The sequence below is a fragment of the Agelaius phoeniceus genome, chromosome 21 (assembly GCF_051311805.1).
Source record: "Agelaius phoeniceus isolate bAgePho1 chromosome 21, bAgePho1.hap1, whole genome shotgun sequence".
NCBI classification, from domain to species: domain Eukaryota; kingdom Metazoa; phylum Chordata; class Aves; order Passeriformes; family Icteridae; genus Agelaius; species Agelaius phoeniceus.
Window position 1 is genome coordinate 9,881,458 of NC_135285.1, and position 26,692 is coordinate 9,908,149.

The window sequence follows — 26,692 nt, forward strand, 5'->3', positions numbered from 1 at the left end:
CTCTGAATAAAATGTCACTTATTTTGCTAGCTAATTTTAGGTACCCAAATACAGAAACTTTGATCTAAAAGAAAAAGATTTTTTAAAAAGCTGCTGAATTTTTGCCATGCTTCTGAAACACCAAGCTCCTGTGTTGGTGTTCCAATTCCTCCTTGAGGCCTGGCCTTTGGGGGAATGCAAAGGGAATCTGGATTGAGTCCTGCATGAAGAATTCACCTGGAATCACCTCTCTGTAGAAGAAGGAAGGTCCTCACCTGTGGCGTGCAGTGCACCCCATCCACTCTGTTCAGAGCCTGAGCACAGGGAGAGGATCCAGCAGCACAACAAGTCCAAGCCTGCTGTAACAATCTCCCCATGGGATCAGGAATTCCTGTAAAGGCATTTTTGGTGTCATCACGTTGGTCAGGCCAGATACAATCTCAGTGCATTATCCCTGCACAGAAGTTGCCAGGTTGTGACTTGTTTTCCTGTTGGATGTGACCAGTGATGCTAAGGTCAGTGTGGTTGCAGTAAAATGAAGTGAGAGATCTGTCACATGCTTTGAGCTTGAGTTTTATAGCACTGAATATAAAAAAGGAGAGGGGAGAGTGTCCTTTTGTCTTGTGAGGGCACTGATTTTCATTGCCTGCTACTGCTGTGCACGGGAGCTGCAGAACATTCAGGCTGAAATTCTACATCGAGGACTTTGCTCCTAATGAATTCCATCTCCTGAAAGTGAGAGCTTCTCTCTTTAGCATTTGTGCCTCACACTTGATCCACAGCTTTTGTGCTGCTGCCCTGATGGTGTCACAGATATCCCTTCCTCTGCTCTCCAGCTTCCCAGCTCCAGCAGCATCACGTTCAGGTTGCTTTTCCCCTTCCCTTCCCAGCCTCAGCACATTTTCCACAGTGTGAATCCTATCCTGAGCTCCTCAGCAGTCTTCTCCTGGATCTTCTTCCTTCCCTGACTCTGGATTTCATGTCATCTTTGTGCCTTTTTGTCTGACAATGTCTGTATTTGGAAAGCAGAGCCTGTCCCTCCCACTCACAGCACTCTCCATTTGCCAGGCCCTGATTCTGGTCCAGATCCTCCCTGAAGCTGTGGCTGCCCCAGCCTTGGAAGTGTCCAAGGCCAGGCTGGACAGGGCTTGGAGCAACCTGGGATAGTGGGAGGTGTCCCTTCCACCCCAAACCATTCTGTGATTCTGTGAAAAACCATTCCTCCCTCTGATCTCCACATCCCCTGACCTGGGCAGTTCTGTTCCTTTCCACATCACCTGATTCCCACTTAGATCCAGTCGTGTCTTCTCCTGCTCACAAAGCTCCCTCTGTGAAGAGTGAAGGCCATTAACTCTGTGTCACAGTGTACCTCCTGCTCCTCTGATGTCAGCAGGAAAACTTTTCAGCTAATTCATAATTTACTATATCCTTCCAGATTAAGAAAGAACCGGAATGGCTTACGTACACAAAATATTCAAAGGCCAGAGGGACCATGCAGAAAGAAAAAAAAGTATTCATTTCAGTACATTTATTTTCCAAGAGAACAAAAAAAACTTCTTTTTTTTTAAACTGGGTCAACACTACATCTGCAGCACTCAGCCATTTGCCATACGACACGATCACCCACTCTGTTTATCTTTAGGCAATATGCTCTTGCAAACTGCCAATTAATTGCAGATTTGGTGCCTGCTCTCTCCCAGCATCCTGGATAAACACGGCAAGGCAATCACGGGGAGCTGCTCTTGGCTGCCAGGGGAAGGAAATCTGTCATTGTCTCAGCCTTGTTATCTGCAACCAAGGCAGACTTTTAGCAGCGTTCTGCTTGTAAACACCCTCTTTAGACACCTTCTGATTTCCAGAGATGGCTTGACAGCCACTCTGCCATGCTACCTGCAGCTTCTTAAATCATTGCTTTCCAAAATGTTCAATGCAGATTGTCCTTGGTAAAAGGGCCACTGATACCAATAAATTGTGCTGAGAGAGTCCTTAAAATGAAGCGATAAAGCTGAATCCAAATAAATGTAAGAGACAGAAAAGGGGAGAAGGGGATGTCAGGACTCTGCCCTGCTTTGCTCTGAGGGTTCTTCCTGGGGATTTTATCAGGGTTGCTGTTTGGGAGGTCTGGGGGGACAGATCTGGTTGTGATGTGGCCTTTTCAGAAACATCCAGTCTGTTGGTGTTGGCTCAGGTCCTCCTCCTCCACTCTAAGTTGGAAGTGTCTCCTACTCTGTGCAAGAGTTGTACTAATCTATATCCAGAGGAAATGGTAACCCTAGGAATCCTCTCCATGACATGCAGCATTTTCTGGCAGGCCGTGCTTTTCCTTTCTGGTTAGTGGGAGGTGTCCCTGAGCAGGGCAGGAGGGATGGAGATGGGTGATCTTTAAGGTCCCTTCCAACCCAAACCATTCTGACTCTTCATTTCTGTCCCTATTGAAATCACAAGAAAAGGCTCTGGAGAGATGATCCTTCCTTGGGCTGGGATGGTCACCAGCAGATCTTCACTCTTTATTTCCATCACACTCTAAAACTGAGTGACATCAAAAGAGGCTGACTCTATAGTGGCTGCAAAAGAACTGGGACAAAATCTTCTCCTGGGGCAATCCTCAAGAGGATTTAAACTGCCATCTTGACATTGAGTTGTTGGAAATTAACTGTTGCTTCCAGGCAAGGAGTGATGAATGGTCTGAAATGAAGAGATAAGCCTGCATGTGGATACATTCTCCCAGGCTCTCATGGACCTTCAGTGTTATGAGCAGCTGGAATAATTCCTAAAACAGGGAATATTTGATACTGGGTCAATTCCTATTTTGACATGTTCATGTACGTGGAGAATAAATGAGAATAATTACTTCAAACCAGTGTAATTAGAAGAAAAGCAAGCTCCTTGTGTCTTAGAACAATACAGACACACACACTTGGGAGTCGTAGGGGGTTGTAGGAAATGAAACAAAATATTCCAGGTTTTTTTCTTTTATTTCTGTCATATACCAGAACTTTCTCATTGACAGGGTGAAGTAAAATCTGTTGGATTGAGCCTGTTTACCAGGTCACTGTGGATTATTGTAATATTGGGCTACAGTGGAGATGAGATCCATATGTTGCTGTCAGGGACTAGAGTTTATTATCACACTGGGGATGGCTAATAATAAAAGTTTAGATTTCAGGCAGATTTGAGGAGAATGTGCTTTAGTTTCCCTCTGTCTGGTTTGTGGACAAACTCCCGTGTGCCTGGACTTCTTTACAATTTAAAATGTAACTTGTAAATACCAATAGAAGGAGGCTGCAAGCTAAGCTGACAGCAGTTATGGTTTGAGCTTTACAGATTAACTGCCTTCAGGAGGTAATAAAGATCAGAGCTGCCCATCCTGGTGCAGCTGCCTATGGAAAGATGTTGACACTGCACTGACAGGCTTTGGGAGCAGCACCGTGTCAGGGAGGGTTTGGGAATGTGCACTGCTCTGACACAACCAGCATCCCTGCTCCATCCCTGCTCCATCCCTGCTCCATCCCTCCTCCATCCCTGCTCCATCCCTGCTCCGTCCCTGCTCGAATCCATCCTCCCATCCCTGCTCCATCCCTGCTCCATCCCTCCTCTATCCCTGCTCAAATCCATCCTCCCATCCCTGCTCCATCCCTGCTCGAATCCATCCTCCCATCCCTCCTCCCAGCCCTTCCCAGTCCTTGGCAGTGGCGTCAGGCCAAGTGTCTCCAGCAGGGATGGTGGATACGGAATGTTTTAAAGTGATGGGAGATAGTTACTGCATAAATAAAGAGGAAATCTTAAAATTAATCAGAGGTGCAGACAGAGCAACCCGCGCTCAAACTCTCCCTTCCTACCTCTATGTTTGTTGTTCTGCGCTAATTATGTATGAGACAGAAAAGTGCTGGATGAAGTTTAATTAGGAAGGAGCTGCTTTGTCATGTAAACTCCGTTCTGCAAGCCTGGCCCGCCGCCAGCACCGGTGTGAGCTCCGCGGCAGCAGGGACGGGGCTGGAGCAGATGCCTCTCCTCCAAAACACTGAGCCTCGAGGAAGGGTTTGAATTACAAAGCAAGGGAAGGGGCTGAGCTTCCCAGCCCCCTCCTCCCCTCACAAAGGGCAGCAGTCAGTTTACTTCCATAACCCCGCTATCAGCTGCAGAGGAAGTCTCGCAGTCCCGGAGTCTGCGAGCGGTTCCAGAGCAGCGGGACCCAAAGCGGGCAGAGCCGGCCGAGGGAGGGAGCCGGGGATGGACTCGCTCTGCTCCCGGAGCAGCTGATTTACTGGGGACCTCAGCATTGCTTTTCTGTCCTGATCTTACTCTTCTGTCCTGATCTTATTTCCCTGTCCCGTGGAGGCTTGGGTAAGTGCCTGGTAGTTTTCCACTTACCTTTCTCTTCCGTGGTTCACCGGGATCTGCCGAAGTGCAATGGCACTGCAATGACAGTGTTACCTGCACATCTGGGAGCTTGCTCTGGAAGTGGATGATCCAGACTGGAAAAGCTGGACCTTTACAATCGTTTGAATTGATACACTGCATTTTCAAAAGGGACAGGGAGCAGATCTGGAGCAAACAGACTTTGCAGCCCGCTGTTTCAGCTGCTGGGGACTGCCGGGGCTGCAGCAGCTTGCAGTGAGGCGGATTTCCAAAGGCTGGAAGCTCTGTCCGGCAGCTCGGGGCTGCAGATGTTTGTGCTGTTTCCTGTGGGGGTCGGGGCAGCTGTGCCTGGAGCCAACCTCTGTATTCCATCACCAACACAGCGCCCAGTGCTCCTTCCAGCATCACGGGACACAGGAGCGTGCAGGAATCAGGTGGTGACAGGGTTTGCTGGGAAGGGGCTTGCTCTGGGCCCTGACGCTCCTGCAGAAGGGATTCAGTGGATTGGGAGCACGGACGCCAGGCAAGAATTCCCTCACATCCGTGGGGAGCGGAGAGGAGGGGCCAGGCAGAATTCACAGATTTTCCAAAGCTGTTGTAAAAGATCTGTGTGATTGTAAAGAAAGAAGTGGCCGTGCCTGGGGGTCTGCAGGGAGTGCTGGAGTGTGTGGGTGGCTGGATTCCTGGTAGGAGCAGAGAACTTGAAAGGGAGATGGACTAAAACTTACGTAATGTGTGAAACCGAATGTCCTTTCCTGCTGTCCCTGCTGTCATCCTGAGAAGGCTAACCCTGAAACGATTTTTAAAGCTGTCTTTGTTAGTCATCCTTTGTGCAATTTGTTTCTTTATCATGTTTCATTTTGAGTACAAGGAGACAGGCTGGTTCCACTCCCCTCTCCACTCCTCCTCTATTGTTAGGCTCCCCCAGCTTCCCGTCCGATTGTCCAGCTCTGCTCTTTGCAGAGCCCAGCGGAAAAGGATATGGTTGAAAAGAAAGAAAGTATTTCAAATTAAAATCTGGCAAGTGCTTGTGTCCTCATTAGGCTTCAGACACATTTCTTCCCTCCCATCTCCTTTTTCCCAAAAGTTGCAGGGTGGCCAGTATCACTTGCAGTACCTTAAACAGCAGCGGAATCCCTCTTAGCCATGCCCTGGCCAATAAATGCAGCAAATAATAATCCCAGCAAAGATTAAAAACAAAGCATATTTATAATAATATGAGCAGCCTGGTCTAGTGAAAGGTTCCCTGCCTGTGACAAGGGTTTGGAACAACACGAACTTTAATCCCAAACTGCTCTGGGATTCTGTGATACCTACAACTAGGAACACCTAAATGTAATGAAAGCAGGGAATGCTTGCTTTAAGCCTCATTCAGATTTGTGAGCTGGTCACAGCTGATGAGTTGTCCCAGCAGTGACACTGAGCATCTACCCCAGGCAGGACCAGGGATCATGGCTCAGAGCGTGGGTGTAAGGAAAGGAGTGTGAAGGGAGGGAGGAAAGGTCATGGCCCCATCTCTATTGGTCCTCATTAAGCTGTAGCTTGATGAGCAAGTGGTAATTAATGGTTGTGTTAATGCTCAGAGGTAAGCTGATAGGACTCTCCTTGCTTCCTCTTGATTCCCAGCCATGACTTCAGGACTTGAGCAGCCCTGATGAAGCAGGGTTGGGTCTGGCTGATGCACGTGTGACCTTGCAGGCTGTTTGCACCTCCTGGCCCCATCCTCCTTCCCACTGCACAGCAATTAGTGGGAAGTGTCCCTGGGCAGGACTGGAGCTGCTGTGGGGCTTGAGAAGATAACAGAGCCTCTGGTGAGGCTGAGCCGCCTCCTGTGGCCTCGTTAGTGCCAATATTGGCACAGGGAGATGGGAGTGGAATGGCAGAGCTGGAGACAAAGGGGAACCCCAGTTCCTCAGGGGAGCCTCTGTTCCCTGCAGTGACCCCAGTGCATGGAGCTCCACCTCCCTGGGCCACAGCCCCGTGCCTGTCCCAGCTGCTCACCAGGCTGTCCTGGGGTGCACTGGGGAAGCTGGGAAGATCGTGAGTGGGATGAGAAAGCTCTCAGTAATTCCCTGAGTTTCCTTCTGCTCAAAGTGGCAGAAATAACACCTTTCTTATGTAAAAGGCTCCCTCAGCTCCACTGGGTATTGTACAGAAACACCCCCCTGCTTTGCTTCTCTTTGACTTGCACCATTTCAGAGAGCTGCAATTTGATGACAGATTTAATAAGATACAATTGTCACTTGTGTTGAGAGGAGACATTCACAGAACTTGGAGTTGTATCACCTGGGATACCAACATGTAAAGGCACTGCTCTGTTCAGTCACAATTCTAGGTGCTGGAGACCCAGATTTTGAGACTTGTTAAGACCCAGACTTTAACACTTCTAAAGACTTGTCCAGTAGACATAGATGGAAACTTTTTCCAATAGAGTCTCCCTTCCCCCAGCACTGTTTCCTTCTTCCACCTCTTCACCATATAGGAAATTTCTGTCTTTTTTTAAACAGGCACCATTTTTCTTCATGGCATCCCCTCCACTGTGGTAACAGCAGCAGCCAGGAATGGGGGGGGAGAATGGCCCCAGTTCCACTGGGCCTGACTGGGACTCTGCTGGTGGCACTGGAGATGCTCTGTGTGCTGCTGGGGCTGTGGCACTGAGGGGTGACAGCCTCTGCCCTGCTGCTGCTGTGGGAGGGTCTCACACTCCATTTCCCAGAAAGAGCAGGATGCAAATTGAGCTGCTGCCATGGATTTACAGCAAAGACAATAAAAACAAGAATTAGACTGATAAAATGATTAAAAGGCTTTACAAAAGCCTCTAAGCAGTTTGTCATATCCTGCAAGGTGATTGCCCAGGACACCTGCAGCACAAGCCAGCCCTTTCCAGCATGGCCCCTCGGCCAGGACATCAATAAAAATGAGGATTTATGAGCTCTGTCATGGGCAGCAAGCAAAGCATTGGGCAACAAATTAATCTCTGATTGCAGAGCAGTGCTGACTGGGAGCTTTCTGCTCTCTCTTGGCATCATTGCAAGGTTGTTTGTTAAAAAATTAGTTTGATAAAGAGACCCTTGACTCCCAATGTGTTCCTCTGTTACCTGCTCACCAAACACGAGGCACTGTGAGCCCAAAAGGTGCTTTTCACTGTTCAAGTGTTCCAGCTTTTAGTCATCAGAATGTGACAGCACTCACAGTTCTACGTGCATGTCTGTTCCTTCCTCTCCAGTAATTTTGGGATTACAGAATTCCAGTTTGGGCTGGGAGGAGCTGGGTGCTGCTGGAAGCATTTGGGTGCCAGAGCTGTGTGTTCCTACTGAGCTGCTTCCCTTTCCTACCACAGAGTTTTTGCTCATTGTTCTCTAATTTCAGCCGGCAGGAAAAAGCCCAGTTTGGAGTTCTCTTGGCTGCCCTGTCCCCACAGCTGGTGCCACCATTGTCCCTGGGTTCCTACCCAGACCAGCTTCCTTTGTTCTCCACTGGGCAGCTCCACAAGGTGATTGTTTCCACAGTAATTTTATTTGCCCTGTCTGAGACCAGGCCATCATTTCCCAGTGACTCATGTCACCTGTTGGTGGCCTTTTCTGTCCCTCACACAGAGGCAGTGCAGGGTGGGAAGGAGCTGGTGCTCTCAGGTTAAGGAATGCTCCCACCTTCCAGCAGCCACAGGCAGTGAGGGACACACGCCAGGGGCTGGGGAGAGGGAGCTCTGTGGGGACAGCATCGTGTGTTGGGGATGTTGTGCCAGACTTGTACCAGCTGATCCCATCCAGCCTGATTTGCCCACGGCTGGTTTAGCCCGGGAGCCTCGGGCTGCTGGGAGCAGATGCTGAGCAGAGCCATCACTTTTCCAGGCATTGCCTTCAAGAGCTCCACAGGACGAGCTGCCAGCAGCTCTGCCTGAGCTGCAGGCTCAGTTTGGTTCATCAGTCTTGGCTCTTACTTTTTTCTTCCCTTTCTGTTTCCTTTTTTAAGCGTGCTCTTACATCAGAGCCGGGCTCTGTTGCCCATCTTGGGTGCTGGAGGGTGACATCTCCTCTGCTCCTGCTCGTGCTCACAGCACTTGTCAGGCTCTGCACAGGGAACAGGGCATTCTCCAGCTCACATGGAGAAATTTCATCACCTAGGTTTCAAGAAAAATAAACTGTGGCTGGACTTAAAACCTTGTGGTGAGGACTAATAGAGAGAGGCTTTTATGAGCATTGAGAATATTTGTAGCTAAGCAACCAACATCAGCAAGAAGAATAAATCCAAAGTTTCAGGGCTCAGCCTGCCTGCCTTCAAGGGCCAGGAGCTGTGTTGTCCCTCTGTTAACAAGGTTGCCTTCCTGCTGGAGGCAGGATCCCATGTTAGATGGAGCTTGTTCTGGGATACTGAGCTGGGAACAGGAGTGAAAGGACAGAGTGAGAACCTTGCCAAAGGCCACAAAGCCAGCCAGGCCTCCCAGCAGCTTACAGGAAAGGCTCTTGAAACAGTGACATCTAACATAATAGATAATATTTTCCAGTTACTCTTGTATAAGTCCTCCTAGCATCAGAGTGACTCTGTATCAGGAAGTGTAGGCACAGGATAAGGAGTAATTGGCTCAAAGTGAAAGCATAAACACAGCAGCACAGAAATTTCTCCCTGTGAAGCTGGGCAGGCCCTGGCACAGGTGCCCAGAGCAGCTGTGACTGCCCCTGGATCCCTGGGAGTGTCCAAGGCCAGGCTGGAGCAGCCTGGGACAGTGGAAGGTGTCCCTGCCCATGGCAGGGGTGGAATGGATTGAGCTTTAGTGGCCCTTCCAACCCCAACCATTCTGGGTTGTCTGATTCTAGGCTCTCCAGCAGGCAGCAGCTCCAGACCATATTGCATTCCACAGATGCAGAGCTGAGTGACTGGATGACTGCAGCAGTTTTTGTTTGAAATGGTGAATCTCTGTGGCTTTCTTCACTTTCTATATTTGCACAGTTCCTGTTGCTTGGGGCACCCATCCCATTGCTACAATTGCAGCACAGATCCAAGGCCTATTAGATAATTGAGCTTTATTTTCTACAAAGATATTATGCAGTGTTCTTCACTGGGTTGCACCAGAAAACCTAGAAGCGAGACATTTTACTTTAAAATATATTTTATTTATAAAAAGAAAATTTCCCAGAAATGCCAATGGGAATGGCAACAAATCAAATCCCAGGAATAATTTCTCAATGGAACTTTAAAAAAAAAAAACCATCTTACAACCTCAGGGTATTTTCCATCTCTGCTCCTTCCTCCTGCTTTGTCAGGAGCTGGTTGGAAAAGATGTTCCAGTCCCTACCCTGTCCTGGCAGCCTCATGGATCATCAGGAGCCCTGTGAGTGCCCTCTGTGCCATGGAAAGATCTCCTAAAAGTGCTTTGGAACCAAACTCTTGGATCCCTGAGCCCCCTCTGCACAGCTGCACCACACCATCAATCCAGGCCTTAAACAGAATTGTTCCCTGATCACAGACCCCAGAGACCTCTTTGCTCACATAGACACTAAAGTTGGTGTTAATTAGAAACCTGTGTATTAAGGCCAGATCTGCCAATATTTCGATGGAACTGCATTCCTAAGGCAGGTTTATTGTTTTGATGAGAGGAATGAGGTGCAATCCAGGATAACTCCCGTGGTGTTGGGGTTCCAGGCCCTGTCCCAGTACCAATCACAGGCCATGCTCTCCTCAGCAGGACTGTCCACATGGTTTACCACTTCGTGTGGCATTTCCTCCACTTTTCTGCCTAGAAATCTTCCTGCAGCACTGAGTGTTTCAGTGCAGTTTAAAATGGGTGTTAATTTGTCTGTGTTGGCAGTTCAGAGCTTGCTGTTACCAATGACAGGCACGAGAGTTCTCGGCGTTTTCCCTTCCCTCGCCGCAGCTGCGGCCTGGCTGGGACTGAGTCACTCAGCTGTGAAAAGCACTCAGGGATCTGAAAGCTGGGGCTGTTCCTGTCCATTAGCACCAGTGGCCACAGCAGCCCAGCTGGGTGGGATCCATTTAATGCCAGTCTCACAGCTGGGCTCCGAGAGGCGCCTCCAGCCAGCAGGTACACATGGAATGGGGTTTGGAGATAACAGGAGGCCAGCACGACACTGAAGGGTTATTAATGATAGCATTCAGTCAGGAAGGGCTTTATTTTTCTTATTAGGGAAACTATCACTTCTGGAAGTGTTGCAGACACATTTTGGAAGCAGCACCAACTATTTTAAAAGTTAAAAACCGCATTGGCAGGTGTGAGGGAGATGTTCTGGAAAGGGAAGATACAGCCTGGCTTAAGAGAAACCCGATGTATTCAGAGAGATCCAAGCTTTTCCCTTTGATCATCTTCCTCTTCCCACCCACCTTGGATCAGCTCCCACCCGTCCACATGCAGGATCTGAACCATTCCAGCCAGTTCCTGAGCCTTTCCAGCTCCCAGTCCATGTAGACCAAGGCACAGCTCCCTGAGGCACTGCTGGAGTTTGTGAAATGCTTCACAAATGCAGATAAGGACAAAACCAACGTTCTGCAGGAGCTGCAGTGAGGGGGCAGGAGGGCAGACCCAGGAGTGGTGGGGAACAGGGACACCAGCATGGGGGGAAGGCCAGCTCCTGCCTCCCCTCCCTGCTGCCTCTGGATTGCCCTCTGGGGAAGGGAATGCACCCAGAGGAAACAGATTGAGGACACTGACCACAACTTAAAATTCATCTTTGGAGTAATTGTTTCAACTTCCTTACTCCATTTCTGGAGCTTTCCCCCTTGTCTGGTTGTATTTTATTCAGTTGGCTTCTCTCAGTTTTTTATGCTGGGGGTTCCAGGCAGGTTTCTCTCTCTGAACATGACAATTTGTTCTTTAGTGCTTCTTTTAGGGTGTTTATCTCTTTTTAGGTCCTGCAAGTGCCTCTTTTTTCCAGTTACTTTTCCCCCCACAAATCACAGCCTCTTGTCTTCAGTTTAATTTTTACATTTAATGAAATAGCTCTGAAATTAAATGTTCTTTAATAAATCCCTGATCAGGGTATCTCACAACAAAAGGTACTTGGATTTTATTATTGTTATTATTACTAATACAAAGTAATGACATGCCTGAATCCTTATCAAGTGTAATTCAGGGGGATTAGTCATTTCAGTTGAAAGGAAAAGTTTGCTCCATCATTTACTGAACTCATCTGCTCCATGTCCTGCTCCTGTTTATTTAGATTTATTATTATTTACCGGTTTTTTAGGTCTTGAGATCAAATTGTTGATCACAATGCTCTGAGGTTTGGGTTTCTGCTTCACTGGGCAAACAGCAATCAGCTAAATACAGGAAAACAAGCTAAATATAGAGAAAACTGAATGAGAATATCACATTTTTGATGTGTGTGATGTCAAGCATGACAAACCCACTAAGCACCTCGCTAAGAAAAGCAAAGCAAGCCTCAAAAACCTCAGAACTTGCCGAGATTTTCTCATTGAGAAAAAATTCTGTGTCTTCAACACGAACTACAAAAAAGAGCAACTGTGAATCAGGCAGACATCCCACATTTCTGGCTGGATTGAGCTGCAAGCAGTTCCTGCAGTGCCCTTCCCCAGCTCCTCGAGCCCTGGGTGTTGATGAGCCCCAGGCCTGGCTGGAGGCTGAGCAGCAGCTGGGGCAGATGTTGGACACCTGGGCTCCAGGAACGAGGCTTCCCAAAGCTGGGACAGCTTCAGCTCCCACAGCAATGCTTTAGACATGGAACCACTGTCAGAAGTAGGTCAGCTGGATATCAAAAATCTGTGTGTGCTGAGCTCCAGCTCCAGGGCAGTTGTGCCTGGGCAGGCGGCAGCAGCTGCACCATGGAAGGATGGGACTCCCCTTTTGCTGTCAGTGTGAGCTGATGGGGATGGCAACAGCAAGAGTCCTTCTGGAAACCAGAAACCAGTGCAGAGGTTAAAAGCAGCCATTGTTTGCTATGAAGGGGCTTTGCAGGCAAAATTGCACATCTCTGGCAAAGGACATCTCCAGCAGATGCAGGGAGCTGGGCGTGTGTTTCATGCAGGGGGTGGGAGCAGGGCTGACAGAGCTGACCAGCCACAAATCTGTGTGTGAGGAGCACTGGGAAAGGGCAGAGAGACAGACAGGGCTGAAACAAGGCACAGGAAAAGGTGAAGCATTCCAGAGGGGCCTGGGCCCTGGCTCTTGGCTCTGTCCCCACTGAACATGAAGCAGCAGCAGAGGGTGCAAGTCCCAGCACCTCAGCGCCCCCTTGTCCTGCCTGTGTCCTGCTCCCTCAGCCCTGCCTGAGCAGTGATCCCTCCTGGCAGCAGCTCTTCCCAGGAAAGCCCTGTCCTGCCCATGCTGGGTTCAGCAGCCAGGGGACAGCAATGTCCCTGCTGTCCTGGTGGGTCCAGTGCCACAGACAGGGCTCTGAGCTCTGAGCCTGGTGCCCAGCTCTCCCCATTGAGCAGGGGTGCTGCCAGGGGGGACACAGCCTCCCATGGGGACAGGAGCAGGGCAGGTGTGGCTGGGGAGGCTCTGAGGCAGCAGAGGAGCCACTTCAGCTGGAAGGAGGAGGATGGAGGGTTTGGGTTTGTTTGTTTGCATGTGGCCAGCCAAACGTGGCCAGCCAAGCATTCCTTTCTTCTCAGCAAACGTTCCTTTCTTCTCACCATCCTTCAGCTCCTCTTTGATCTGAACTGCACTTTTTCCTGGAAGACTTCCAGCATTCTCAGTGCAGCTATGAAGTTCCCTTTTTTCCTCCCTATTCAGGCCACATCCCTCAAATTTAGGAAAGACGCTGCAGTGGTGACGTGGGACTGTGTAAAGTCATTTCTGGAGGAACATGTTTGACTTCTTCAGATGTTCCTGATCTCTCCTCCCAGAACAAACACAGAACAGGCAACAGCAGCACAGGCTCCCACAGTCACCTCAGAGTTTGACTTAATGCAATGTGCAAAATCAGCCCCATAAAAGGCTCAAGCTGTGGTTTGGTGCAGATGTCCAATAAATTGAGAACTTTTGGCGACCCTCATTTCTAGACTGACGTGTCAGACAGATGCACATGCCAGAAGCACACTGGGAAGCAAAGCCTGTGTTGGGAGGTATGCCAGGAGCCAAGATGCATTTGCAGAGCTCTGGAGCAGCAGCTTGGCCATCTCTGGCCCAGGCAGCAGGATGATGGAGAGAACCCCCGGGCAGTGTCTGGGTAATGATGTTGCTTTTTAAAAAGACAACAAAAAAGGTGTTGCACCCTGCTCCTGCTAAGGAGGCCTGGAGACAGGAGAGAAAAGGCTTCTTTCTCTAGAGGTGAACAGTCACTTCTTCCTGCAGCAGAAGAATCCTGACACTAGATAAGTAGCTGTGAGAAGATTCATAAAAAAACTAATTTATAATTTGCCAGAATATAATCCTATTTGATCAGTGTTATTCAGTTCCTCTTTCTTTTAAAATTCAGTGCACTTAACTGTTCTACGAGGGTTTATGAATGTTTAAAAATTGCTTTGTGGTCCCTAAAGTAATTTGACAAGTCTGACAGGTATTGATTAAAAACCTGAAATTATTCAGACTGTAGGATGACTTGAGGGATTAGATAGAAAGTTTTTTCAAATGTGAAAGGAAATAAGATGTTGGAAAGTAAATATGTTCTTGAATATTTTTGAAAAATCCATTACAACTGTGAAATTAAATTGAAATGAGATACTTCGTGTGGAGATGAAGGAACTAAATGCTGGCTTTACTATTTAGGCATGGGGTAGAACTGCCCATCCCAGGCTCAACAAAGTTGCTGGAAGTTGCTGGTCTCTGGCACAGATCCCACCTTGGGGAGCCCTTGGGGAGCTCCTGCACCTGCCCAGCCCTGGCCAGGGCCCAGGCAGCTCCTTCCATCCTCTGCTCCTGGTGGGGCTGATGGAACTCAGGGCTCTCTGTCCAGAGTGGACATGATGATCCATAACCAGGTCTGAACAAGTAACTCCCCCAGCCTGCTGCCAGCTGGGAATAAGGCAAAAACCAGTTCTGAGTGTGTTGTGGGAGAACCCTCCTTCCCTGCTGGGACAATTGACTGCTGGGCACAGAACCCCTGTGCCCCCTGCCCCACTTGCAGCAACTGGGGCTGTTCCATTCCAAGGGAAATGCCTGGCTGCTCACTCCAGCACTGGGGCAGGGAACACCCAGTTCAGGGCAGGGATCAGAGCCCTGAGCCCGTGGGCTGGTGCAGAGTGTGTGGGCAGCTCTGCAGACTGGTTCTGCCAAGGGGTGCTCCACAAACACCTGATTCTGCTCTTGATGGTGCTATCACTGCTGCTGTTTAATCAGATAATGGATGGCTGTTGGTATTGGTTAAATTCCGGAGTGATTCCATGCATGGAGAAAATCAAGTGTTTGTTATGGAGATAATCAAGTGGTTTTTCTGATGGTACAGTTCCCTGGACTGAGCAGCAGAGTTAGGATGTGGAGGTACTCAGCAAGCAGATAATGGAGGGCTTGCTTGGCCTGTTACCTCAGGGCACCACCAGCCCTTTTTCATCTCCAGTAATTCCCAGTTTCACTGGGATCAAAAGCCTTGGTGAGGGGAGTCTGCAGGGCACGAGTGGAGCTGAACCAGGCGTCACCAGGCTGGGCACAGCATTTGAAACCCCTGTGCTATATATGGCCCTTGGTTATATTTCAGTGACAATATTAAACTTTAAAAAGATGAGTGGAAGGAAAGGAGACCTTCAAATTTAGTTACTGCCAGGAAATAATACTCAGCAGCACATAGCTGTCATTCTGCAGCAGACAGGGATTATCCATAAACCCTGTACCTCCAAAGTGAAGGAGAGTAATAAAGCCGACCCCAGGCGCACTTTGAACTTGGCTACCTCTGATTAATTAAGTTTTTCCTTCCTTGAGCCTGATTTAGTACTTATGCTCAGAATGAAGGATTTAAGTTAAGAAACTGTTGAGAAATTGAAGGACAGCTCTCATCCCCTCTTTCCCATCTCATCCCCTTCCCTATCACATGCACACACATGTGGGTAGCAAAGGGCTTGATGTGGCTGCTGAAAATCAGGCTCTGAGGGCATTCCTGTCCCAGAATTCTTGTCATTCCTCCTGCACTTGCACCACTTCCACTGGATTTTTATTCCTGCCAAGCTTGAAATGTCAGCGGGGCATGGCAAACATCAGCTAATTCTGGCTGCAGGTCTCAGGGCAGTGGAAGGTGTAACAGTGATCCTGCATTTATATGGAAAGTAGGAAGGTGTCTGTGCAGCTCTGGAGTATCCTCCTTTCATTCATTTAATGACAGAGCTTCCTGGGACACTTAAAATCCGTCTGTGGCAGGGCTGAGGCTCAGCACAGGCACACACTCCACGTTCAAAGAGCTCCTCTGCTGCCCACAGAAGCCTGGCACAGCATGGTTCATAATGAGAAGTGCAAATATGAGGCAGAATGGCCCAAATTTGTGTTTGCTGCTTTGGTACTTGGTGACCACATAGAATTCTTTTGGTTTAGAAGGAGTTTGTAGAACATAGCTGGAAATAGGTTTGCTCCTACCAGCTGAATGGATCTTCCCATGTCCTGGCAAGTCAGTCAGCCCCTGGCTTCCTATGGAACTGCTGTGGCTGGTGCTGTATCCCTTAATTACACTTCCTTAACTCACTTCTTTTGGAGGAGAAACAATTGTTTAGAGTAATGAGAGAGTCTATTTTGATTGAAAGATGTACAATAATCTGCCCTGAATCTGCTCTGCTGCATTGTACCAAACTCACTTATTTTCTCTATATTTGTTCATAGTCAAAGCATAAATAATTCAGCATTTTGTCTCTCCCTGTGAATGTGAGAAGCATGCTTGCTGATTCCAGATCAGATGGAGCAGTGATGTTTATTACTCTGATGTTGGGGAATGATTGTTGCATATTTAATATCACCATAAATAAAGCTCCTGTAGCTGTGTTCCCACTCGTGGGATCGGCGTGAGGCTCTCTCTGAGCCCTCTGATCTGCAGCCCTCAGAGCTGGGATGGAAGCAGAGGCTTTGCCTGCCCACTGTGACCCAGGGCATGAGTGACAACTGCATTTCCAGCGTGCCCAGCCTGGCTGGCATCCACCAGCCCACAGCTCTGCCAGCCCCACCTGCTCCAAAGTCATTTATCTCACCCAGAAATACTCAGAGACTTGCACCGTGTGACAAAGCAAATAGCAGAAGTAAAACAAACCTCATTAAAATAAAGTGGCTGGATGATAAGGGGAATGGTTAACATACCTTTAACAGCAGTATTTCTTTTCTTCATTTTATCTCACTAATGCCTTTAAAAACTGCCTGAAAGTATTTTATAGTAATTACTAAAGGAGCTGGAGTTTTTAGCAGTCTTGTAATGGGGAGCTGAACATCTCTGATTTTAGTGGCTTTTTTTCAAAGCGTGGGGAGGACACCAGGCAGTGAGTGAGGATCTGGGCCATGTCTGTTGTTCCTATTTATAATTAAAATTCCATTCAAAGTGTGGCACAGGTATTGCAGCATCCTGCAGTCCTGGGCTGGGTGTTGTGCCATCCATAACAGCCTTGCAGGACTGTTCCAGCACCTTGCTGAACTCCAGCTGGTCACCCAGCACCCAGTTTTCCATTTTCTCCTCTAAAATTCCCTCCATGGAGAGAAATTCTTGTACATTTTACCAAAGGCACTTGCCAGAATAAAGGGAGTGAGGCACTGCTTGGCAGTGGTGAAAGGCAAGGGAGAGAGCGAGCTTTGTCCACGAGCCATGTGCAAGCCAAGGCTGTCCCGCTGGGTCACATTCCTGTTCTCTCAGCCTTGGCATGGATCACTTCTTTTTAATGGAGTCCAGTGTTCCCAGTGTTTCCAAACTTGTTTTAGTGTTTGCAGCAAGCTGGGATCATCTCTGAGAAACAGTTTGTGTGGATGTGATTGAGGGAAGGAACGTCACTGTGCTGGAAGCAGGGACCCTCTGAGAGCCAAGGGATGGACTTGGCTCTTCCTTAGAATGCTGAGGGCTCCGAGAGGACCCCTGCCAGTGTCACAAGGTGGATTGGGAGGGGACTGTCCCCACTGTGTGCCATGCTTGGGGCTGCACGGAGCCATCCCAGCGCCTGGAGTGCTCCAGGAGCAGCCTCCTCTCCTCTCAGGGTGCAGACAGTGCAGCAGCACCAAGTCTGCAATGGAAAATTGCTCCTTGCCACCTGCTGATGTGGTCACTGCCCCTGCATGGCATCCTCAGGGTGACAGGGCCGTGCAGAGGGGACAATTCCCCCAGCCAGCCCCAGCAGAGGCTCCACTGGAGCCAGCAGTGCTGGCCACTGTCACAGATGTGGATCAGAACTGCTCCAAACCCTGCCTTTACTGGCACACAGCCATTCTGCTTGTTCAGTATTCTAAAAGCACAGTTAATAACTATTTTTGTCTCTATTCTCATTTCTCACGTACATATAAAGGCTCAGTTGATGTTTAGCTTGACAAGCCAGGCTGCAGTTTAGATGCCAAAAATCTCCAAACTGTCATGGAGGGAGACAAGGATAAAGGAAAAAACAACTTAGATAAAAGGGCTGTGGACTCAGAAATGCTGCATGTGGCACACTTCCCAATCCTCAGAGAGACTTATTAATTCACATTGTGGAAGTGTTTATGGTGCACAACTCAAGTGGCTTCCTGGCTCCACTTGGGATCTCACTGCATTTAGGAAGAAGTTGCTTTCACACTTCTACAGGCAAAGGAATTAAAAAGTTGTTTTGTTTCTTGAAGTGTATAAAGTAATAAAGTGTTTAAGGGATGGAATAAGGGAAGCCACATGTCAAAGGCAGGCCAAGACTGTACTCAGGAGCTGCACATCAACCTAATGCAGGGAGGTTTTTATTGGCTTCTCCCAAACCACAATGTTCAGACTTGGGTATAATATTCAGTCCTTTGCTGCATCCTTGCAGCTCCCAGAACTGAAACTGATTTTTGCCCAGGGACTGGGCTAACACATTCCTTCAGCTCTAATCACTTTAAGAAAAACAAAGCTAAGAAAAAAATATCCATAAGCAAAAAATCTTAAGTTATTATCCTATCATTTGTAACATGGATGTGAGTGTTGTAGGCACTTAACAGACAAGGCACTTGGCAGCTTTTCCCAAATTCTCTGTATTCTGTGTGGCAGCTGCTGGTGCATCTGGGTTTTGCAAGAGCTGTAGGTTGGAGAGCACAGAGCTTTTAACCCATCCCTCATCCCAGGGAAGATTCCTGCTCTATCCTCACATCAGCCAGCCTGATCCTCATCACTTGTGCTTTTCTCAAGTGTCCAAAGAAGTGAAGAAACCATGGAACATTTTTCTCACTTGGCAGTTGTTTTAATCTCTCAGCAGCATTCCCTGTGCCAGGCCTGTCCCTGTCCCTGTGCCACCTCTGAGCCCAGCAGTCTGAGCTGTCCCCCTCGTGCCCTGTGAGTGAGACAGGAGTGGAGGCTGTGCAGTGACTCAGTGCCAGCCCATGCTCGGTCCCTCCCTGGGGCTGGCTCTGTCCCTGTAATCGCTGGTGACAGGCTGGAGCTTTGGGGACAGCCAGGACAGGCTGGAGCTTTGGGGACAGCCAGGACAGGCTGGAGCTTTGCTGGGGACAGCCAGGACAGGCTGGAGCTTTGCTGGGGACAGCCAGGACAGGCTGGAGCTTTGGGGACAGCCAGGACAGGCTGGAGCTTTGCTGGGGACAGCCAGCCCTGGCAGGGCAGGCACAGCTACGGAGTCAATCACAGCCACGTGCCAGCTCCAGGAGCCCATTCCCAACCCCCTGTGTGGCTGTGGCTCTGTGTGTCAGCCTGGGCAGGGGACACCTGTCTGTGAGCAGTGACAGCTCTTGGCTGGGGACATGGCACAGCTCTTGCTGAAATGAGCTCCTGTTTCACCTAAATTGTTTCAGAGCTTCAGCTGAATCCCTGGAGTTCAGCTGTGCCCGTGTCCTCCCAGATGAATCCTGCTCTGCCTCCCACCCTGTGACAGGGACATCAGGACATGGCTGAGGATCCTGTCCTGGAGAGGACAGTGCAGTCCAGAGCCACACAGGATGTCCTTTTCAAACAGCTCCAGTTGATTTATGGAGCCATTTTAGGCTTTAATGCTGCTGGTGCAGGATGGTGACATCAGAGGCTCGGGGCTGCTGTTTGTGATGGAGCAGGAGGCAGCTGGGGCTGCTCCGATCAGGATGGGCTTTGCTTTTGCTCTGTCTTTAGAGCACAGTTGCTCTTTTGGAAACTCACCTGGTGCTTTCAGTTCTGGTGCCCTGGAATGGAAGATAAAGGCAGCCAGGCCCTCTCCTGGAGCCAGGCAGGGACACGAGGAGCAGCCCCTGTCACTGGAGGGAGGTGAGCCAAGCTCATCCCCAGCTCTGGGATGGGACATTCCCGGGCTGTGCCCACCCAGGCCAGCATCCCCTACTCCCCTCTCTGCCTTCCTTGCTGGCCACAGCACCTGGAAGTTCTGTGCAGCTGCAGCATGGAGCTCCAGGCAGGGTGTAAATCCAGGACAGCCTCATCAGCTCAGGAGCAGATTGCAGTTTTGTTTCTGGGAACATACGCTGGCCCCGTGTATTCCCAGGGATTTGACCTAAGCTTAGCATCTGTCAGGATAAGAACAAGTGCTTTAGTGCAGTGCCACAGTGGTTTAGAGGAGTTCACTGGATGGGCAGCAGGGCAGAGGGGGTTGTTGGCTCTTCCCACTTGGATGATGGTTTTATATTCCATCAGAGGAAGAGAAAATATTTGTGGAAATCGATGTTTTGAGAAATTAAATACAAGAACAAAATGTAAACCAGATCCAAACATTTTGTATTTTCTCATAAGAAAGTAAAATAAGAATTTTTGGGCTCTGCCCTGCAGATCTAACCCTGCAGAGTTGGGAACTGCAAAGCACTGCCAGTAGTGGTGAGTGGAAAAGGCAGAGCCTGGACTGGGAGCAAGGAGTGAACCCCAGCAGAAAGGAAGGTGTCTGTGCAACTCTGTTTATTTTAACTCAATCTACTTTACATCAACTCAGGCTCTTAGTGTGTCTGAGTAGTTTTAACTCTTCCTGTCATCAGTACAGGCTAATGGCCTAAAATGTAGGCTTAGGCATTAAGAATACAGAAGAATTGTAGGTGAGACAGGCACAGGTTCCCTGAGGGAGTTAACTGAGACCGGGCTGGGCTGTGGGGAGCTCTGTGTGACCCTGAACACCCGTCACAAAGGAAAATCCTTCCAGGTTCTGTCTACAAAAATTCCACACAACTGTGAGTGTGAAATAAAGTCATTTTTGCAATGATGATGAGCTGGGTTTAATTTGGTTAATAACTGAGGCAAGTTAATCCTGTTCAGGCAAGGATCAAACCAGTTTCAGTGCATCTGTGTCAGTGCTTTGCATGTGTCTAACTAGATTGATTTAAAATAGCTTGGCTAGAAAAGAAAGTTGCTTCTACTGTACAGCTCCTGAACTGGGGCTCACACCTGCCCCTGCTCCTGCCTCCATTCCCTTCCACAGTGAAGCTTTAGGTCAAGCTCCCCTCTGGCTCCCCTGTTTAGAAGATGAGGGTGGAGACATTCATGGGGAGAACTCATTCAGCAATCTCCACATCCCCTCCAGAAGACATGAAAAACATAAAAAATGTTTCAGGTCAGGATGATTTACTGGGTCTGACTGCCTGGCATTTACAGGAATGGCTCTGCAGCTCCTTCTCCTTTTGCTGGCAGCCAGGCTCTGGGTCCCTTTCCCAGGATTTGTGCTGAGCTGTGGGCTGGGTGCTCGGGGCAGGAGCAGCAGGAGCCCCTGGAAGCTCAGCAGGGCCTGGAGCCAAGGGGGGGCTCAGCTCCGCAGGTGAATTGTCAGCAGCAAAGCTGACACTCTGCTCATTGTCTTCTTTTAATGAATGCATTACTCAGCCGGGCTGAGAGACTCTGCTCTTCTGAGGGCTGGTGTAGATCTGCAGAGCTTGTTGCACCGTGGCTGCGTGGTCCTGCAGGTAGCAGAGTGGTCCTGCAGTGTTGCAAATGGTCCTGCAGGTAGCAGAGTGCACAGAGTGCACAGACATTGGCATTCCCAGACCCCCATGGCCTCCCTTCCCTGGGGAGAGCAGTCCTGGTCGGGTGCTGGAAGCCAAGCCATGACTCATCTCCAGTGGGATGGGCAGTGTTTCCATCTTGGAGAAGCCACATCCACCCTGGGTAACCCCAGCTGGCTCTTAGCAGACCCCAGCAGCTCTCACAGACTCCCTGTGTCTGCAGTGGGGAAACTGAGGCACACAAAGGCAGAGCAACCACACCAACCTTACGTGAGAAAAGACAAAGCCTGCTTTTTTCAGTCTGTACCTACTCCAGGTATCACTGTGATATTCTGTCAGCTCTTGCAATACAGAGATTTATATGAAATCGTTTCTATTCCATTGAAGCAATTTTCAGAGATTAATTTTTGAGGGTATTAGCATTGATTCCTGAGCACATGTGCTTCCTCCTCCTGCCAGTGGTCCATATCCAGGGAAAGCTGCATTGTCTGAGCTGGAGGAAAGCTCACTTGCCCTAATTTATTGAAAAAATTAATTTTAGATTTAAAATGGGGTTTTCATTTATGAACCCCGCTCAATCTGTTCTTCACTCCTGAGTCTTCACCCTGACCTTTCCCTTATCTGAAATCCTCTGGGCTGTACACTGTGTTCATTAGTGAAACTTGCAGGAGGGAGCAGCAGGTGTGGATGTGGATAAGGACTGCACGCACACTTGGCTCCGTGCTTATCCAGGTACCCCTGGCAGCTCCTGGCTGTAATTTAATTTAGGGCAGTGCCAGGATTTGGACTTTTTTTTAAGAGTTTTTCACAGTTTGTAAGTTTTAATAACAATTTTTACATCAGCTCTGGAAGTAGCAGCCCTTGGCATTGCATGGAGAATGCAGTAATGATACTTGCACTTAAAAAAATGAGCTGGAGAAGTGATGCAGTGCACCCCAGTTCTGCCAAGTTTAATCCCTGCTCGTGGAGTCTGGAATGGTCCAGGAGAGTCAGGATGGGCCCGGGGGCTGACCTGGGTTTGGTGCAGAGCTGTGCCTCACTCTGCTCTGGGGGAAACAAAGGAGTCATTCCCAGAAAAGGCCATAGAAGAACCTCTCATCCCATCTGAAAAGAAGGCTCCCATGAGAGTGATGTGCTTTATATCCATCCCTAGAAGACACTAAAACCTATCTGGCTAAAAGGCAGATAGCAATTGGAAGAAATTAGCTTTATATCCTGGTGCCAGCTATGGATAAAAAAACCACAAACAAACTTTAAAATGCTTTGAGCTTTTCTTCTTTTTTTTTTCTTTAAGGGAAGTTAAGCAGCAGCAAAAGAATATTTCCCCAACTTTATTCTGATTATAAATTTTGCATTCTTTGGATATTGCTTTTTAAGAACAGCATTTTGTTGAACATCATTCAGCCTCCAAAGTCAGCTCTTCCCTATTAAACCGAAGCCATTATACTGGCCAGTGTGGTTAGACAGAAGGACAAATCACAGGAAAATGTAGTTTAGATGCTAAAACACCTATTTGTGTTTGTCAGGCTCAAAGTCATTCGCCACTGGTACCCCTCTGTAGTTTTGATTTGAAATTCAAAACTTGACTCCTGCAAACGCCTTGGCTCAAATTGTGGTTGAATGTTAAGTGGTGTCTCTGAAGCGAGACTAATCACACAGAATGATATTGGATGTTTGCAGGAATGGGACCTCACAAAAAGGTTTAGAAAAATCTGCTGCTAATAACAATGTTCTGTTTTAAATAAAACCTTCAGAAAAGATGAGTGGCATCTCAGTAAAGACAGGTTTCCTGTGGATTGGGATTACATTCCTAGAGGAAAGTCTAATGCTTATCCAGGAGAGCAGAAAAGTGAAGCTAATTATAAGCAGAAAGAGAAATTGGCCAGTCAGATGCACTGTCTGGGTGCTGTGAAAGGGGGATGGAGGCAGAGGGAAATATTCTTTCAGTATAAACACTATTGAAACAGTGCCCCATTTTTCAGGGATGCTCCAGTCAACTCTGCCCCATCACTGCAGCTCAGCTTTGGGGTCAGTGCAGCAGGTGGAGAAGCAGCAATCAGTAACAGCTGTGCAAAGCCATGTATCATACTGTTAATTGTGCTGGAATATGGGATTGTTCCAACTTTATAAAACAAGTGCATTTATGACATCAAAGGCTATTGGAGTTTAAGTGTAAATTTGGAGTAGATGTGGATAATCACAATCCCTTCCACTGCTGACTCCCTGAGGTTATTAGGAAATTGTGTGTTTCCCAGTGATAGACAGTGTGGTCATAAAGCACAAAGCACTGGCTTCACAGTCAATAAAAAGTGAGAGATAGCTGGGTTTAATAGCTCTGAAAGGCAAACATGGCTGGAGTGTGCAAAGGCTGCTGGAGGCAAAGCTGTGACCATCCTCATCCTCCTCTGCCCAGCCAAGGAAACAGAGTCAGCCAGGCCTGGCTGAGAGCAGAGGAGAAAACATGACCCAAGCGAAGGGGACTATAAATAATACAAATAATAACTGGGAATGGAAAACTTCCTCTAATAACCCATGGAAAAATACTCTTTACCTGCCCTGACTGGGCACAGTGGCTTTCCTCTCACAAATGCCATTTGTTGAGCGGTGAGCAGGGTGGGTGGTGCTGGGATCCTGTCAGGAACAGGAGCTGTAAATGTGGAGAAGGGGTGGGGTGGGGTGGGGTGGAGGTCACACACAGTGCCTGGGGACAACGCCAGCACTGCAGGGGCAGTCACAGCTCTGGCTGTGCCATGCACCTCTGTGTCACCTGCTGCACAGAGGAACAGCTGTCTGCAGGGAAACAACACCTTGTGCACACAAGGAGTGAGCTACAAGCTCGCTGGAAGGAAGCTGGAGAAACCCGGGCTTGGACTAAATGAGCTGAGATGTCGATGTACAAGTTCTTCTTGGTGGCAGTAAATGCTCCCTGCAGCAGTGTTTGAACACTGAGTCAGTGGAATGTGGCTCCTTCACTGCCTGGCACTCCCTGGGGACAGGGACAGGGACAGAGCAGTCCCCAACGCCCGGCTCCTGCAGAGTTTCAGTTTCTTTCTGTATCTCCTGAGCAACACAAGTGTTCAGTCCAGAGACCAGGCAGAGGGAGAGGGCAAGGAATGGCCTGTACCAGATCTGTGTCCCAACAGGTTTGTGTGTTTGAGACACCAGCCCAACCCCAGAGCCATCAGTGGGACAGGGGCACAGTGACACTCCCCATGTCACTTTGGGAAAACACAGTTGGCATTTACTGAGGTGAGTGTGGAGAATCAATGTGCAGCACAAGAGTCCCACAGGCTACAAGGTCAAACGTTACCTCATCCCCTGATGCCTGGCTCACTTCCCAGTCCTGCACAGACCAACCATCTGGAATTTCAGGTTTGGGACAGGGGGAATTCAACTGGGCAGTTCCCAGCAGACAGAGCTCTCTGCTGGTCTTTGCTGTCATGTGGAAGCTGTAGCAGAGCTGTGCTGGGTCCTTATGTCAGCTGGAGCTGCCAGTTGCCAGCAGAGCCAGTGCAGGCTTGGTGGGTTCAGTACTTCCTTGCAGAGTGTCCCAGTAAGGTGTCTGAATGTGCAACAGAGACTGTCCCAGTGCTGGGCTGCAGAGAGAACCTGAATTTTCCCTCTGCCACTGCCTTGGGTCTGCTCTGCTCTCCACCCAGCGCAGGTGCGAAGGCTCGTTCCAAAGTTCAGGTTCTGCATTCTCGTGCCTTGCCAGAAGATAAAAGGCTTGGTAAAAGTGTAACTTGACCTTAGCATTTCACAGCAGCCACAGAGATAAGCTGCTGAAGGAAATACAGAGAGCAAAACACGGATGGCTCTGGGGAAGGGGACCCCACAAGGCAGGAGCTCCGTGTGAGGAGCCCCGAGCAGGACTGGGGGCAGCCTGGCTGCCAGGGGGGCATGGCCCTGCATTGCTGACTGGCATCACACCTGGTGGGCACTGTAGTTCTGCTCTGCCACACAAAGGACCCCCGTGCTGCTGCTGCTGCAGGTTTGAGAAGGAGAAGATTGACTGAAGCTGCCTGTTATTATTTTTGGCTACTCCAGCAATGTGTCAAAAACCTGAGGCTGGGTTGATGCTGGTGCCCTACTTTATAGAAGCCCTGAAAAGCAGATCAAGGACAGCGAGCTTGTCTCTCTGCATGGCATCTGCCAGCAAACGGTGAGAAAACTTCAAACTTCTGGTGGGGGGAATGAGGGAGGCAAAAATGAGGCAAAATGTGCTAAATCCAGAGCGCTGTTTGCAGACTTCAAGGGAAAGGGGGTCTGCATGTCCTCCACTAAGGAGGGAAGGTGGGACAGGCAGAGACTGGGGTGTTGTCCTGCCAGCGTGGCTGATGAGCTGGTGCCATTGTCCCCGGCACACACTGGGGACCAGTTTGCTGTGGAAGGAAGAAGGGACCCCACTGGCCTTAGGTGACCGCACTCCTTGTTAGCCAAGCCCAGTAATAATGCTGCTTCATGTTTTCTGGATGCTTTGGCAGTGAGAGGGTCATGGCCACCTCTCTGGCTGAGGAGGAGAGGCACGTAGGGGAGGCTGTGCAGAGAGTTAGTGTTGGAACTGGGCAGAGAACCTGCGAATTTTGACTGGTTTGTCGGTGCCGTGCACGGTGGCGCTGGCTGGAGGAATGGTCTGTCTGGGAATCTGGCTTGTGTGTCCCAGGAGGAGGCGAGACTTGTGCCTGCTGCCTCGGGCAGGACCTGCTCCTGTGACCTCCTACCCTGAGACCTGCTTCCTTCTCCTGTGCTCTGGAGGAACCTCGACTATTCCTGTCACCTGGGGATGTTTATCGCTGTTGGTGTTTGCCCCTCCAAAGCTGACGAGCGTTTGCAGCCCAGGTGTCGGCTTTCTCCGCTGATCCGGAGCTGCCTTGCATGAGCTGCAGGATTTGTGCTTTGCTGCAGACATGGACAGTAGCCTTTGAAAAGTGGAAGAGGAAGCAGCCGTCAATAAGAGGCAGAGGACAGTGCCATGTGGTGGTTTTTCATTTACTAGATAGTCCTACTTTGTTCTTGATGAGTAATGGAGGCATTTGAATACGCCAGGATGACAGCAGCAGTCTGGCTCTGGGAACGTGTCGGCGTGGGCTGGCTGAGGATGGTGGCAGTCGGGACAGTGGGACCATGCCGCGCAGCCTTTCCGTCTCCTCTCCGCTGCCTCACATCTCCTTTGCCGCTCACCTGCTACCCCGGGCCCCGCGTTCCGTGAGGCCGCCCGGGCCTGAGCCCCGCGCCCCCGGCCCCCGCCGAGGAGCCCGGCCCGGAGCGCCCCGGTGAACTCGGCGCCGATGCGGGCGCGCTCCGTGCGGGGTGCGGACCATGGCTCACGCAGGGGCCGCCGGCTGCTGCTGCAGGCGCTACTCCCTGCTGTGGATCGCGCTGCTGCAAAGGTCAGTGACTCGGCTCTCCCAAACGGGAAAG

General features: G+C 49.4%; 1 protein-coding gene across 8 annotated transcripts in view; it reads left to right on the forward strand.

Moving 5' to 3' along the window:
- The window catches only part of DAB2IP (DAB2 interacting protein), a 157,351-nt gene that overhangs the window by 86,461 nt on the left and 44,198 nt on the right, over window positions 1-26,692 (forward strand). Inside the window, exon 1 of one of the 8 annotated variants that reach the window (XM_077189404.1) lies at window positions 26,529-26,661. The exons of the other annotated variants lie outside the window; for them this stretch is intronic. Within the exon in view, the coding sequence (XP_077045519.1) occupies window positions 26,591-26,661 (71 nt within the window). The 5' untranslated portion in view covers window positions 26,529-26,590. Of the gene's footprint in view, window positions 1-26,528; window positions 26,662-26,692 lie in introns of those variants that run through there. 8 annotated transcript variants of the gene reach the window in all.